Source organism: Chanos chanos, chromosome 2 (genome assembly GCF_902362185.1).
Source record: "Chanos chanos chromosome 2, fChaCha1.1, whole genome shotgun sequence".
Classification (NCBI taxonomy): Eukaryota; Metazoa; Chordata; class Actinopteri; order Gonorynchiformes; family Chanidae; genus Chanos; species Chanos chanos.
Genome location: NC_044496.1, coordinates 38117537 through 38135038, shown reverse-complemented (window position 1 = coordinate 38135038; position 17502 = coordinate 38117537). Strand labels below are relative to the sequence as shown.

At 42.8% G+C, this 17502-nt stretch overlaps 1 protein-coding gene across 1 annotated transcript; it reads right to left on the bottom strand.

The window, feature by feature from the left end:
* Positions 1-629: 629 nt before the first annotated feature.
* Positions 630-17122, bottom strand: smad3b (SMAD family member 3b). The gene is made up of 9 exons (XM_030764826.1): positions 16920-17122; positions 8607-8800; positions 7154-7288; positions 6329-6403; positions 6095-6145; positions 4684-4896; positions 4286-4423; positions 3915-4059; positions 630-1406 (listed from the first exon to the last, which is right to left on the bottom strand). Exons 1-9 carry the CDS (start codon positions 17120-17122, stop codon positions 1283-1285), a joined length of 1278 nt encoding a protein of 425 aa, XP_030620686.1. The 3' UTR covers positions 630-1282.
* Between the last annotated feature and the right edge of the window lie 380 nt (positions 17123-17502).

The window sequence follows — 17502 nt, the reverse complement described above, 5'->3', positions numbered from 1 at the left end:
CCTCCACTTCAGTGAGCAAAGTTCATTTCATTTACTTTTGCCATTACATATCCAAAAATGGCACCAACAGCTACCTCTTTGTCACTGACAAAATTTAAATTCCAAACTTTTTTCTTTTTTACTCTGTCATAGAGTAGTATAGAGAAGTGCTTAAAATCATGAGATGTGAGGTACAACTGACTAAGTACCTATAAAAGGGGGGAAAAAACAATTCAAAGTCAATATCATGGGATCAATGGACTTTGCTTTGTCTACAGAGTGTCTTGGACTTTGCTAATCAGTTCACCTTCATGGATTTCACTTGGGGGGGGGGGGGGGGGGGGACCATTGAGGCCTTCTTTGCAATGGCCAGGAGACACTTGAGACGAACGTATGATTGCTACTCTCCTCTGGTCTGGGACTTCTCAGCTAAGCGATCTGGACTCGACAGCCCGTCTACTGAAGCTGTACTGTCCACCCGACGACAACTAACAGACAACTTCCATAGAAAAGCACTTTTTCACTGCTGGTCATCATAGTAAGTGACTTTACCTAACCTTCCAGAAATGCAAATTCTTCAGTAACCCCCCCCCCCCCCCCCAAAACACTGATGGCAAAAATATATTGATTTTATTTTCTTTTTTTCTCACTTTCACAATGCACAAGTATAAGAGGCCTTGTCTTTCTGTATATCTGTCCAAAAATAACACTTTATCTGCTCCTATAAAATACAGTTCCGTCTGTCCATGAATGTATACAATCTGCGTTTCGTTTTCGCACATCTCAAGTGGTCAATATTGCTCACATGCTTCCGACATCAAAATCAAAGGGGTGACGATGACCATCAAAATGCATTCAGATGGCTCGAATGTGACACATGGCGTTCGTCATGAAAAAGTGCTTCCAAAAAAATACTGGAACCAGCTGCAGGTGGAGTGCTGGGTAAAAACAAGAAATCTTTCACTCCTCTTCTGTTTCACTCACCCCTTCTTCTCTGAATGTTTTTTGGGGGTTTGTTCTTGGGTGGTAAGTGGATGAGCAGCGGTGGGAGTGGGGGTATTCAGGTGGGGTATTTTTGGGTTACTTGGTAATGGTGTTGTATGGTCAGTGTACGTGTGTGTGTGTGTGTGTGTGTGTCCCATGACACGCTGGTGCAACAGCTGGTTTTCAGAGTGGGTTTCTTTGTAGGTTTGTTCCTGGGCGGTTCTGGACGGGTGATGGGAAGGGTGGTTTGGGAGGGTCGGGGGAGGTATAAAGGGTCCAATTTTGTGTGTGTGTGTGTGTGTGTGTGTGTGTGTGTATATTACGACACACTGGTGCAGCGGTTGTTCGGTGAGCCCATCTGAGTTAACACTTTGTCCAGCCATTGTAAGGGCCCATTCAGATGCAGTTCTATCCAGCAGGGGGTGCTAGTGACCGTCTGGCGCCTGTTGAAAGACAGGAATTAGGATCAGTAAGGTCTTCTGTTCTCTTACAGGTTTGGCCTGACATTTGGCTTCCGTGCAGCTCCGTATTTATGGCTTAACAGCTCAAATTCCATACGGCTGAGACCTTTGTCAACAGCATAGTTGCTAAACCTGAATGCTACAAAAATGCTCCTGTAAAGGCAACTGAAGAATGTCTTCTATTTATTTTGTTTTTGCTATGTAGGAATTTGATCCTTGTCCCTGCTGATTCCCTCAGATGCTACAATGACTCCTGCACAACAGCCCTCTCTAATCTCTCACTCTTTCTCGCTAGCCGTCTGTGTATGCGTACATGTTTGTGTTTGTGTGTGTGTGTGTACACCTCCTCCACAGGCCTGGATTCCTCCCACACACTCCCGCCTGTATGCTGCATTCCACCCTTGTTACACAAAGATCTCCCGCTGTCTCACCCCCCACCTCTCTTTCTTCCATCTCTCTCTCTGCAGCCTCTGTGTTTGTGTCTTTCTCTCTGTGTAGTCTCTTCCTCTCAATAGCATCTCCACGTTCCTGTGCCAGGTTGAGTGGGTGTCTCACAGTGCTTAAAACAAAGTTCAATCAAGGCTACCGTCACTGAGCTAAGGGCCTCTTCACACAACACCATTACAAAGCCACCGCTAGCCTGGCCAATCACAACCTAGTTTAAACTTCATTCAATGAATCGGGAGTCGTGTATGTCAGACACATGTCTGTGACAAAGAGTTGCGTTACTCTTTATCTATGAGGATATACAGAGACAGAGAGAGAGTGTGACTACAGATGTTGTGGTAGAGAAGGGGTCAGTAAATTCCACTTTATATGTGAGATGAAGAAAAGAGAGAGAGAGAGAGAGAGAGAACAGGAAAGAGTGTGAGAGGGAGAGAGAGAGAGACAGACAGACAGACAGACAAAGCAAGGGCGAGCGGATGAGTGGGAAATGTATATGTATCTTTTCAGCTGATCTCTGAGAGGAAAAGGAGTGGTGGGAGACTACTGATCTTATCTGAGGACAGACCAGGCCTGGCTTACTCTTCCACACCAAAGACTACTGGTCTTATCTGAGGACAGACCAGGCCTGGCTTACTCTTCCACACCAAAGACTACTGATCTTATCTGAGGACAGACCAGGCCTGGCTTACTCTTCCACACCAAAGACTACTGATCTTATCTGAGGACAGACCAGGCCTGGTTTACTCTTCCACACCAAAGACTACTGGTCTTATCTGAGGACAGACCAGGCCTGGTTTACTCTTCCACACCAAAGACTACTGATCTTATCTGAGGACAGACCAGGCCTGGTTTACTCTTCCACACCAAAGACTACTGGTCTTATCTGAGGACAGACCAGGCCTGGCTTACTCTTCCACACCAAAGACTACTGGTCTTATCTGAGGACAGACCAGGCCTGGTTTACTCTTCCACACCAAAGACTACTGGTCTTATCTGAGGACAGACCAGGCCTGGCTTACTCTTCCACACCAAAGACTACTGGTCTTATCTGAGGACAGACCAGGCCTGGCTTACTCTTCCACACCAAAGACTTGTACAGGGAAACATCTAGGCTTCTCAGACATCCATGAGAAAGAAAGGCTCAGATTATCGCCAGCACAACATTAGCTGAATCCATACACAGTGCATAAGTCAGTTTGGGGTTGTGGCGTCTTAACCAAGAGAAAATCAGACAGAGAATCTTTAACGGAGCTAAGACAGATGAAGTGTGCGTGCTTGGAAGACTGTGTGTGTGTGTGTGTGTGTGTGATGTGAAAGTAGAGCTCTTGCTGCGTGTGGTTTCATACGTTTTTGGTGTGAGAGCTGAGTGCTGATGCTGTGTGTGGGTGTGAACACACGGCCTGTCCTTTCTCCCACACACTCATGACTCAACTCAGCCCCAGCAGGAGGAGATGAGAGAAAAACAGAGAGGGCGGAGGGGCACACAAGAGAGGAGCAGTTAAAAGAGGAGAAGGAGGAGCAGTCCCAAAAAGCTCCCGACAGCAAACAGTCTTGGCGTCAGCAGTAAAGGAGCAGCTGGAATTGCGTAAGTTTTGCCCCTGTCCAGTGAGTGTACCCTTTACCCCACATCTCCTGTCTGTTCAGTATTCTCACGCCATTACTCAAGCACACATACACCCTGAGAGCAACGTGTCCGTTACAACAAACTACAGTACTACACTTTCCTACTTCTTCCTTCTCAGTAAATAGTTTGTTACTGCAGTCAAATCTTCCGACGCCTCTTCAGTGAGACAGTCCACCACCCATCCAAAACAACAACAACAACAACAGCAAATAAAAAAAGCTCACTCCACTTTTTACTCATTTCGAAAATACCCTGCAACTGAAGGCTACAGTAGTTGACATAACGGTACGTTTCTGCGGTTTACAGACAATCAAACAAAGAACCTCATGGTGAGCTTTAGGGTCTAGTTAGAAGAAACAATAAAGTATGAAGTGTGTGTGTGAAGTGTGTGTGTGTGTCCCTTGGCTAATAGTGCTCACCTGTACTCTGCGCCCCAGCCTTTGACAAAGCTCATGCGTATGGTGCACATGCGAGTCAGCTGGTAAACAGCTTCAAACCCTTGATTGACAGACTGAGCCAACAGAGCCGCAAACTCCTGATTATTAAAGATCTTCAGGTTACAGCCTGAGGGAAAGCCAGAAAAAAAACATATACGCATACACGCACACGCACACACACAGACACAAAGGGACAATAATGAGGAAATGACATCAGTGGTGTCACAAATGACTCAGAAGATTATACGCACATGTACATTCCCCATAAATCTTTATGCTTATCACTGAACGTATGACTCCCTGCACAGAGTGGACGGAGCGTGAATGTGTGTGTGTGTGTAACGCTGACTCACCTGGGGGAATCTTACACACGGTGGCCGGGTGCCAGCCGTAACGCTGGTTGCAGTTAGGACTCTGGACAAAAATGGCACTGTCACTCAGACACTCCGCAAAAACCTCCCCGCCGATGTAGTAGAGTCGTACCCCTCGGCCTGAGAGGAAAGAGGAGAGTCCAAACCTGACCAACTCTGACTCCTACCCAAACATTCACTCAGTCACGACCTCATTAACATTTTACACGTCACAAACAGGTCCAGCGCTGAGTTTATGATGGACCCAGTTCAAACCTACAGCATAATGACACAATTCTACTGAATGTATAGCCAAATTAGTTTTCATGGGTATTTTACATTAGACAGCAATTCATCATGTTAAATGTGTATTTTTTATGACTGGACTGTAGCCGCGGTACCGATGTGGCGTCTGGTGAGCTCCACAGCTGCGTTTCTGTTGACGTTGGACAGGAGGCCCAGGCAGAACCGTTCAGCGTTGGACGGGTCGGTGAAGCCGTCCACGGTGAGCGAAGGCTGGGAGGCGTGGAAAGTCTCCCCCACACGCTGGTTAAGCTCGTAGTAGGAGATGGAGCACCAGAAAGCCGACTCGCAGTAGGTCACAGGTTGCAAGTCTGACACAAAGAGAAAAGAGAGAGGAATACAGAGATAAAAAAAGAAAAGATTTCAATGTCTGCGTTCTGCTAAAAAAAATAAAGACAGTAAAAGAGGAATACAAGGTGTATGTCTGGGAACAGAGGAGAGTGATAGAGACAGAGAGGAACTCAAGGATAAAAGACTGACAAACTTATAGGTGTTCATTGTTGAACGTAATCAACTGCAGCGTGTTAAAAAGAAAAAAAGAAAGAAAAAAGAGAGAGAGAAGAGAGCCTTGTAAAGCGAAGCCCCGATCAGGGCCTCTAACAGGCTCTTGATTCCCTGCTCTCCCCATAGGTCTGGCCCTTTGAAATCAGCAGGACTGGTCATGTGAAATTGGCTATTTATTATTTCTACAATAGGCCTCCCGGTGGCTCTCTGCTCAGATAGAATAACACAGCGACAGGATATTATTATTACATTATCCTGGGCCGGGCCCAAGAAGGGACATAGACAAAGAATCCTTTCATATGAAGCTTCCTCTGTAACCCAGCCCCCGGGGACAGAACCTCCCAGACCCTGGCCTCAATGATCTTTCACACCATATTCTCTCTCTCTCTACCTTCTATCACAAACATACAGCGCACTGCCACAAAGCTTCGCCCACTAATTTCAACCTAGGCGTGGCTCACTTGCTCTGGTCTGTGACAGATTGGCATGCTAGTGCCGTTAGTCATCAGCCGTGTTTTCCTGGCAGGGCCTTGCCCCTTTGCTCTGGAGCCTGAGGAAATGCACTTCCGTTCTGTACTTATCACCACCAGCAAGGCCAGGCAGGCCTGCCCCCAAAGTTATGACGCTGGGATTCCAGAGATAATCCTCCAGATTATACTTACTCCCCCCCTCATGGTGTGGGGCAGGAGAGAGGGAGGGAGGGAGAGGGGGAGAAACCAAATCTGATGAAGTATTCATAGACATGAGAATGAGTCGTAATGATACTCATCTCACCAGGTTTGGCTATGAAGTTTTGTTTTTACTGACAGCTGGGAAAATGTACACTCAATTTGTATTTCTCCTAAAGATAACATGACATTATTTTGTCTTTGCTCTACCATATGGGAAGTTAAGAGCAAACAAGGCCTCTCATTTGTCTTTTTTCATATTCCTACTCTCACTCCCTATGTCAATGTAAACTCCCTTCCTCTGTCTCTCGCTCTCTCTCTCGCGCTCTGTTCTTACCGAGGTTGCTGTTTGCGGGAGACACTGGATTGGGTGACAGGTTAGGAGAACCTGCAAACAAACATATAAAAGGAAAGTTAGGAAAGACATCCTATAATCTATCCTATGGAGTCATACGTTTCTCTGAGTACCAGTGCTGATACGGGATCAGTTTTTGCCTTTAATGATCACAGGAAAAACTGATGATAGATCAACATTCTTATTTTGATATGCTTCATAAATATCAGCCCTGACCTGTATCCATGCTATGATTCATCTGATGGTCACTTGTCTCTCCATCTTCACTCAGGTAACCTGGGGGGGGAGTCTCTGCAACACAACAATAAGACAATCAAATGAAACAAAGTCATATACAAAGAGTCAAGATTACACAGTCAAACCCAACATTTTTTCTTTTTGTGTGTGAAATCAGTCAGCGTGAACAGTTAAAATTCACGACATTCACGCCTGGCGGGCACATTCATGTGGCTCTCTTACCACATGCACGCACCGTCTGCTTTTAGCCAATTATTTGCAATCCCTGATTGAGTAATAACCAATCAAGTCAGATTCTTTTAAAAGAACAACATAATACAAAGTGAAACCCTCACATCCTGCTTCCTTCACTACTACCCCTGCTGTATTATCAATGTGTGCAAACAGACGCACTGATGTACAGCAGAGATGTTGACAGAAGACATGTTTAGCCACCTTTCCTCTCTTTCAACCTGAACAAGGTTTAACCTTCACTGTCAGACAATAAGATTAATGTAAAGAAACAAAAAACAAACAAACAAAAACCTGTCTGACTGAAGGTCAGGTTGGTTCCTTAAGAGCATAATTCAGGACACACTGAAGGCAGTCAGGACTCAAAGCCTTAGATCACTCCGTGTCCTATCCAATTTCACTAAGTTTATTAAACCAGACTCCACACTTGAGTCAATTTTGACAAAATGGGTTATTTCATTACAGACTGCACGCAGACTGAGAGATGGGAGTGTTTGTGAAGGTCTCTCTCTCTGTCTGTCTGTCTGTGTGTGTGTGTGTGGTTCTGAGAGCGTGTTCGACTCTCCCACTCACCGGGGATGTAGTTACTCTGCGGTTCGATGCCGGCGGGGAAGTTGGTGTTCTCAGGGATGGAGTGGCTGTAGTCGTCCAGCGGGGGAAACTCAGTGGGAATCTCTGTGTGTCGGGGGACCAACACTGGAGGAAGGACTGTACACAAACACAATCTCAGCCTCTCAAAAGTCCATAAAAACTCATTGTTTTGCTTTTATTTACTTATTTTTTTGCCTTCTTCAGTTTTTAACCTTTCTTCATTACTGAACCCTTCAGTAAAATTTATAAAACATAAAGATTTAAATATCTTACATAAAAATACTTAACCACAAATATAATTTTCTAACACGTTCAGTTGATCATTAAAACCACTGACCAACACCACAATACGGATGGAATGATTTTAGAGAATTAAGACCAGACTCCTCACCACATTTTTTCAACACAGACTTTTCACAATTCAGCATTAACACCACAGAATTTCTATAAGAGTCATGTCTAGTTCACACCCCACTTATACAAACCTGAATAGATTCTTCAAGTGTGTTGTGTTACTACATACAACAGTTTACAAATAATATTTTACATATAATAGTTTAAAAATTGCTTAATTTCAATTCATGACAAAAGCCATTTAATAGTATCTTGAAATCCTGAAAAAGTATGCAAATTTTAGAATGAAACATAAGTATATGGAGTACATAAAATGGAAGATATGACAAAATAAACCTTTGATAAACAGTGTATGTTTAAACAAAGGGAAAAAGTGTTTTCAGTTGGCTGAGTAAAGTATAGCAGTACTCTCTCCTGTCCTCTTAAAGGCAGCCTGTCTCAATCACAGTCAGCCCAAAGTCCACAAACAAATCAAAACCAAATAAAATCCAAACCTATGAAAACCACATCATTTTCATGGGCCTTCTTCTGACTGCAGTTTGTCAACTCACACTGTGCCTTTTCAGGTGTGATGGATAAACATAATTTCCTGGGTGATTTCTCTGACTGCCTTCTCATGACACAACGAATAAACTGCCCGTCGTTCTTTATTGACACTGACAATGCTGATGATGCAGGACTGAAATCAAAATGTTTGCGAAACCGGAGCAGAGAGAGGGAATTTTCACATCAAATGCAAGTTTCCATGTTTGGGTGCCAACACCAGTGGGTGTTTTTGGCAATAACTGGTTGCACTGGGGGTGAAAATCACTCTAGATTTTTGAATTGGAAACTAGATTGGCTTCTAAAAGACAAATATTTTGGGGAAAACGCTGAACCATGAGAATAAGGCTGTTATGGGACACTTCAATTTCATAAATACAAAATGAAGAGATGCCATCAGGTATCAACTTAAAAGTTATAGTGTTGGAACAGCTTTAATAAGAAACACATGAGGATAACAAGAAGGCAAAGAGACCAAAGAATCTTTGACCAGTCAGATGTGTGTATCTGAGCACACGCTCCTGTTTAGTGTACTCACCTGGAGTTTCCACACGTTGGTAATGGTAGGGGTTAACACACACCTCATCCTTCTTCATGTGGAAGGCAAACTCACAGAGGTCGATGGCTCGGAGCTCATGGTGGGACTGGAGGTCGGGCCAGCGCCACAGTCTACAGTAGATAACATGAGGAAGGCCCTTCCTGTGAGACACCTGCAGACGTCCGTCCAGAGACCTAAAAACAGACCACGGGAGAGACACACAGAACTTCAGCACGTCTGTAAAAACACTGGGGATCCAAACAAAGCAGAAACAAAGTTAAACTAATTTTCTGTGGGTCTGCGGGCAAGGAGTCAAGACATTTTCCAAAGGGCTAGTGAAAACACACTGACCAGAGCTGAACTCCAGATTAAGAGCGGCTATACAGAACATGAACTCTACCAATATGGACTGAGTTTGAGCTGGGCAACTGTTTTCCTGCAAAGGTGCAGGACGTGAGATCCATAGCCTCGTCTCTAGGCTAGGTTAACTGAGATTAGAGATTATTTGATTAAGAGTTTGAATATCAGAGAACATTTAAGGAAAGAAAACAATATAACAAGGTAATTCAAACAAACGCCACACCGATATAGACAATATGGCCTTGTGTTCCAATGAACTGCTAGACAGACCTTTCTCCTCCCTATTGCAAACAGTCAAACTGCCAGGCAAGGAACGAGCAAGTCCAACTAAAACATGTCAGTAAATATGATGAATCACCTACACACAGCTACTTACGTTACTAAAATACAGTTTACAACCTTATGTCTCCAGTCGGGAATGTTTCTAAATAATCTGTTGAAAACAATTCAGTTACAACACAGCATCGTAAAAATTTAAAGAGATGGAAAGAGCTTGAGCATGCTCTGTACTGCATATTCTCCACAAACTCCCTGACTGACTACAACATCCAAATGTGTTTCTTTACTGAGGAGAATTTAGAGAAGGATACAGACCTGAACATTCTGACTGCTTCATCACGTCACTCGCTCAAAGCAGGACTAGTGCATGCATTATGATCTTTAACTAAGAGGATAAAAAGTTTGCTTTAAATCAGTTTACGGGCCTATTTTGTTTGAAGCAGCAAAAAAGAAAGAATCGCCTACTCAGGGCTCGCAAAATCGCTAGCTCGACGTCCCTGAAAAATCAAGTTTTCCATCAGAAATTGTCTCCTAAATGAAATAAAAATCCCCCCTTTAGGGGTATAGACGGCATAGAAAGTACACCGGTATAAATTTGCTCTATATAGATTTTGACTATTCCGCTCTGACCCGTAGAGCCCTAACCGGTGCGAGACAGCAATACACCTTTACATTTGTTTCGAAAGGTTCACTTGTTAGCCAACTCAGTGGCTATTCCCTGCATAGTAAACATATTACCTATGTAATTCGCTATGTAAGGACGCCCACTAAAACAAAATTGTTCCGGATATATAGCTTCCTAGTTACTTGAGAAAAGGTTTTGTGTTTTTTTCTGTTTATTATTGCAATTTTGCACAATAAATGTTTTTAAAATACCTCTGTACTACGTGAAATATGTCATAATAATACAGTTAAGAGTACAGATGGCAGCTGCCATAGCCTACCAGTGCTTTACCCCTTCAGACGCGTTTATATTGAAATTTCTTTTCTGCTCTTTTGACTTGCTATTTTGAGGAAAAACTCTGACCACCGAACGGAGGAGTTGTTGATCATGATGATGGTTTGTCCGCTGGGAAGTATACACGGTAATAGGAAAAGTACTTGTCGGGTTGTGTTTGATGCTGGAGTGCTCTGCCACGCTAGCATTCCACGCAAAATAGCGCACCAGAAAAGCTGAGATCATTACTGCTTTGCGCACATAACGGACAAATGTGTATATCTCATACCATAGCATTTACACCACAACATGAATTTGGGTTTAATTGAAGTTTAATCACACCCCTATCCATTCGTTCTTGCGCAAACATATCGCCACAGTCAACGTGGAGTAGCATTCTGTCATCCTCTGTGATTTCAACTAAGAGAGTCAGTATCTGACACAGACTGATATCATACATATTATTACCATTACTCAATCTGTTTTCCGATTCTATGGAAGTTTCAGTGCACTGACAGATGTACATGAATATTTATTTTGATGATTGTTGATTGATTTATGTATGATGATTACTGCAGTTTGTGCTTCTTAAATAAATGTTTTTTTAATTGCTTTCTCAAAAATGTCTACCAAAAAATGGTCTTTTTTATTTGGGCAAGTCAAAATTCATTTTGGGCTACCAAAATCTGAGGAATGCCTGCCCGAGGGGCTACCAAGGATTTAGAAATTCTGCACGTCCCTGCTAATGGTCTGATTACCATTGCTCAAAACGTGGTGGTAACAAGCTTCTCACAGCCAACACTTGTTTTGATAAAGAATTGAATATATCTGATTCATGTCATTCATTTACAGATTGTAATTTAGCTAGATAACTGTGCTTTCAGGCAAAGAGCAAATATTTGATGTATGGTCGTGCTCCTGAAAGCTCTGAGTGTGGGCATATGTCTCTGATGATTAGCAGATGTTTAGCTATTCAGAGGGCTGAATACAGTCTAGCACAGGGCTGAGTGGAACAAAGCAGCAGCAGACAGAGAGGGGTCACTTTTGTGTGCGTGTGTGCATATGTGTGCGTGTGTGTGTGTGAGTGGTGAACTGCTATGAACTTATTACCACCACCACACAACATTTAATTGTCCTAATGATCATCAAGCTGCTGAATTCACTCAGTCAGTTGTACTAGCATAAAATTGGAGAGAGAGAGAGAGAGAGAGAGTGAGAGAAAGAGAGAGAAAGAATGAGAGAGAGGGAGAGAGAGAGAGAGAGAGAGAGAGAGAGAGAGCAGATGGGCGAGATGCTATCTCAGTACACACCAGATGCTGTAAGAACCACCCCTGTCTTTGTCTCCAGCCATCACATCACAGAGATTATGTAATGTTTATCTTTTCATTCAGCTGTTTGCAAGGACTGCAGAGGCAAGAATCCCATACTGAAAATTCCCCTCGTCTTCAGACTCACTGCCAATGTGAAGGAAACGCTACCAATGTGAAGGAGAACGCAACTAACAGCTCTGAATGTACTTACAGTGACTCATACTTCTTCACTAAGCAGGCTGCTGCTATTGGTTTGCAAGACAAAGAGTTGAACCTGATGAACTTTACTCATTTCATAAATGATCAGATAACTTTAATTTGAATGAAGTCAAGATTCGTCGCCATGCCTTTGGCATTGTGTTCACTTTTCCCAGCACCAAACAGAAGACACACAGCTCTTCCCTGACCTCTCTGTGAGTGTGAGTGTGAGTGTGTGTGTGTGAGAGGGGAAGGAAAAAGAGACTACCAGGCAGCCCTATTGTCCCTTTCAGAAAAAGTAGAGGTCTAGAGCCTCCCAGATACTCCTCCATCCTCTGCTGTTGTGCTGTCAGAGAAGGACAAATTAGCATCTTATTGTGAGTCCAGCAGTGCAGTGACCATGACCCCCACCAGACCCCATCCAACACCCCCACCAGTCAAAGCCAAGAGCAAGAGCCTGTTTTCTAATGTAGACATCAATGCGGATGGGGGTCACTAAACTTGACAGTGTCATAAGAACTTGGTTTAAGAAGTGAAAAGGCTGACACAGCAATGAAAGACTTGATGACATGTGGAATGTCACAACCTCCAGAACAGTGATTCTCAACTCCAGTCCTGGGGGCCCACTGTCCTGCATGTCTTTGTTTAAACTCAGGACTGACAAATCTGATTCCACTGATCAATTAATCATCAAGCCCTTGATTAGCTCAATTACCTGTGATAATGAAGAGTTAAAACAAAGACGTGCAGGACAGTGGGCTCCCAGGACTGGAGATGAGAATTACCGCTCTAGAATGCCTTCTGGAGAACAAGGGATGGAACCAAACTCAAGTCTTTGATTAGAGACTGCACTTTCTTTCCAAAAGCTATACTGAGGCAGGGTAGAAAATAGCTCCAAGTTAAAATAAAATAAAAAAAAATCATTTCTGTTTTCCCAGCCCCCCTCAAAATATTGTATTCTCACCTGAAAACAACTTTATCTAGAACTAGGTGTCGTCATTCCAATAGTTCTAACATCCTACATGGTACACTGTGGGATTATACGAGACTAAATTTGGCTAATTTACATCTTCGTCTTATTTCTTCCATTATTACCAGCTATACAGATGTTAATACTAGCATTTTAACAAATCTTAACAGAGCCGGTTTCATAGTAACAAAAATACATGAGCTGGCAAACTTGATCTCTAAGCCAAGAATTCAGGGAAAAAAAAGAAAGAAACAGGAAGACACTGAGGGAAAAAGTTAAATCTGGCAATAACAATTATCTAGGTGCTGAATCTTGTACTTGAGCAGTGTCTTCTACAAGTTTGTTGCCTTTCTTACTAAGCTTCTTCTAAGACAAGATTCAGCCTTGAATCTGAAGTTATAAAGAACTAAACAAAATATGCATTTCAGGGTACTTACGTCTCTTCTACGGAAGAAAAAGATTACTGGAATTTACTGAGATATAACACCAAAAATAAAGTCCACAGATGAAAGTTCTGTGTTTGTGGTTTGAAAGGGGAAGAGAGAAGAGTGATGAGGAACAATGCTGGGTAGTGTGGCTGACCACTACTGGGCTTCACTCAAACCCAGAGGTCCAGAGTTGTCCACCACTGCTTTCCCACACATCCTCATCTGTGGTGGTGTGAGAACACAGACACACACACACACCACACACACACAGAGTTACAAATGGGGATATGCTGAAATGCCGAGTAAGCGTGAACATCAAACTAAAAACCAGAACAGACACATGTGATGTCACATGGGCTCTTTTGACAGGAGGACTCAGTCTTCACTGGTGCTGGATCCTGCTCCTTCTCCCAAGTGTGTGTGTGTGTGTGTGTGTGTGTGTAGACTCTTCGCAGGAGGATGAGGTCTTTGTTTTGACAGAAAAAGTGAGGGGTGCAGGAAGGAGGGTGAGGGAGTGCAGAGGCAGAGTGAACTAATCTAGCCCTGAGCAGGTTCTTAGCACAGACTGATTTCCTGTGTTACTTTCATGACTCTGAAAGTGTGTGTGTGTGTGTGTCTGTAGTCTTAACTCTGTCCTTCATCCAGGAGCAAAGGGCTGTTTTAACAACTCATTGTCCGTTGTCTTCAAGATGACCCGAAAGGTCTGAATTCAATCAATACAGCCAATGAGCAGCTATGGTGACACACAAATATTCAGCATATTATCAGACAAAGTAAATTCTGCCTTTTTTTTTAACAATGTTCCAGAGCTTGGCAGAGTGCTTGAATCTGAACGGGTCAGTTCAAATCTGTCCTGTTTACTCTTTCTATTAACGAAAATTCAAATACAATGAAAACCAAGGCTCTGGGAGTCCCCTCTACGTCTCCTCTCCTCGTCTCACAGTGTATGTTTGATCAGTGTTTGGTGGGTATTTGCTTACAGAGAACAGTCATATGCAGCAAACAGCTGCATGGCTGGAGGCGTGTTTTCCTGGCTTTTTAGTGCTGCGTTTATGATTCCACCTCATTCAAGATCTCAGCCAGCCAAACCTCACTGGGCTTAACATATACTGCCATTCAGGGTTCATCTAAACACTACATCCATTTCACAAGCACATTACTGCTTACCCAAATCTAAAACACACACTTACACAAAACCCTCATAATCTAGCTGCTTGTGACAGAGTAAGTTATACAAATCATTTCAAACAACTTGTGATTTGAAATGTAACACAGATTTGTCTAAGTGCTTCCTATTTTTAACATTAAAAAAATGGCTTCGTTATTGTAGACCTAGATCACGGCTTAGATTTTAAATCTGTGTGTTTGATGACTACTGTGTATATTAAAGAACACATCACACACATATTAGCTTCCTTTCTGAAGCAACTTCATCTAGGGGCAGGATGTCTGTGGGCTAACTGCTCCAGCTGTATGTGTGTAGTGTGTGTGAGCGAGAGAGAGAGAAAGAGAGAGAAACATGTTTAAAAAAAAAACTGTCAGGTCTAACACAGCTCTGCCTGTATCTACACAGTGTATTTCGATTTAAAATATTCACTGATGATGTGACAAAGGGGTGTGCATCATTCTAGAGGCAGTTAACAGCATCAAGCTGACTCAAAGCACTGATGATTCGACACTCAAAAAAAAAAGAAAAAAAGAGAGAGACAGCAAACTAATGCTTTCCAGTTGTGGGACAAGTAGGTTAACCCATAAACAAGCAAAAACATGTTCACCCACACAAATGTAGCCTCTGGTTTATTTGCTCAAGTAGGCTCTCCATCAGCCTAAACTCTATTTAACACCAGGTGAATCATCAGGGATTCCCATACAGCTTTCTCAAATGACTTTCCTCACTCTTCCCCTAGTCTAAACAGTCTCCTCCAGGCTCTGAGTAAGCACTCTCCAGCCCTCACACACACACACACACACACACACACACACAAACATGTGCAGACTGAGTTCCTGGCACATTCCTGTCAATGAGGTTCATGGTGCAGATGTCCAGCCCAGCTTTTTGTACTGTACAACAGACCTCCTTTAACAGCCTGAGGAGATCAAATACTGCTGCTGGACAGTGATAGGGGCCTGATTTCTGAATAAACAGGGCCAATACTACAGACAGCAAACAGATGCCTCATTTCAAAGAGATGGCAGTCCTCACATCCAACAACTTTTTTTAAACACTTATTTGGATAGCATGTCATTACAAATTCAAATATACTCATCTCTCTTTGCATAGAGTATCATATCAGAACTAGTGGAATGACATGATGTCTGTATTTCAATCCACACAGGCTTTACAGCAAAGGGGGAAAGTGTCTTACAAACACTTCTGACATCTGAAATTGAGAATATCTGAAATCTGATGACCAAGTCTCGTTTACAACAGGGCCCAATATATCCACGGACCTTAAATCTGTCTTTCACCACAGCTTCAACCATTACACTACTGGGTGAAGAGCAGTTAGTGAATTGATATGGTTAACTTGTGCCTCGTACCAAGGCTATGATTATAACACGCTTAGGTCACTGAGCCGGATGGCTGTCAGATTCACTCAAGCAGCTGAATGTAATTTACCTCATTAAGCATCCGAATACTTAACAGCCAAAGGTCAGTTTATAACCATACCTAACCGACATCACAACCAAACAGTGCCAAACTGACGTCATTGCATTCCTCGGGGGAAATAAATGGGATGGCGAAGTTCAACGGGTTTGGTGATAACATAGCTACTAACTTTATCATTTACTTGAGTATGTAAAGCGTAAGCTTTTTGTCAAGTTGTGACTTATCAACAAATGGGGAAGGTCAATGCAATACTGTAATATTACATACATCTTACAGTAAAGGCCATTAGCTTCGCAGACACCTTCATGATCTGTCAAAACAAGCAGCGTGTGTCCCAGATAGCACAGACGAGTTACATAATAGTTATGGCTACAGCTGGCTAACATGGCTAGCTTAACTTGTTGGCTGGTAGCTAGCCCATATTATTTGCCAATTTCTGCAGCTAAAGCCTCAAAGTGGCACTCGCGAAATGGGGGTTAATTTGGGCTCTAAAATGGAAACAAGGCACAACCTGAAACAGTACAGTTAGTCTTATTTAGAGAGGAAAAAAGAAGCCACTGCTAATGTTAATCGACTTGAGTAACATTAGCTAGCCAGCTACTACACTGATTCTTATGCTACCTAAAGCCTGACTGGCCAACACATTCCAATTGGTGGCTGAAGATCTGGTAACCGAAAAACGGACAGGCAGTGTCTTGAAGGTTAAGTTGCTTTGATTCATGCCATTACACACCAGGGCTTTAACTTTGTGGATAACCAAGATCATTAACTAATTGACCTAGGTTAGCTAACCAAACATAAAAGCCAGTTAGCTGAGCACGCTAAAATTAGCACATTAGCTAGTCACAGGACTAGGATTTGTCATTTAAGTATCAGAACAATGTGTATACTATAGTTCTATATCGGTTTGGTTTTGTTTTTAGATGGTTGTGTCATTCTATTTTCTTCTTCCTCTCTCCTCCAAATTCAGCCGACTAATGTGAACTACCTACTTTCCGGCTTCCAAGTAAAACTGCTCGTCCTGTCCTTTGAAAACCCACAGTACCTTACAGTACACAAAACAAAAACTTTTTAAAGTGAAGAGCTTCTAAACTCTGTATAAAACTATAGGTTTAAGAGTAGTTCACTCGAGCATTGACAGCTGAGACAGCGTTAGCAACAGATAATGACAGGTTTAAACAAGGCAAGCAAATGAAATCTCGGTTACAGCTTTCAAATACCTCGGTATGGTAATGCATTTCGTATTAACGTTCTGGGTTGTTATGGCCTTTTCTAGCTCGTCCAGTTGACCCGTCTTTTTTAACTTCTTCACCAAACTCTTCACTGCTTTTTCACACCATTTCTCCTCTTGTCCATTTTGCTCTCCCTTTTTCCAGCCCAACAGCCTCTTCACAATCGGAGGAGTAAAAGGCAATATAGACATCTTGAGATCACAACAGTCCTTGAGATTTCGTCCAGTTGATCTAATTTAACTAAGAAAGTAATACAGTAATCCGGAAGATTTAACACCAGAGAACAAAAGTATGATTTCGGAAACAGACATCAGTTCTTGAAACTTTCATCTGTTCCCATTCTAGGCAATTCTCCGGATGACAGCAGATACAGTTACGCTCCACGGCTCGCTCTCTCTGGAGTCTGAACGATAACAATCGGCTGAAAAACGTTGCCCTGTCTCGATCCGCCCGCCCCTCCCCCTCTCTAATCAGAACATGGAAAGATTGAGCAATCAAAGTCTCCTTTTCTAAGCATTCGCATTTCCCAAATCCATCCGTTTTTTTAAATTAATATTTTTGTACAACATAA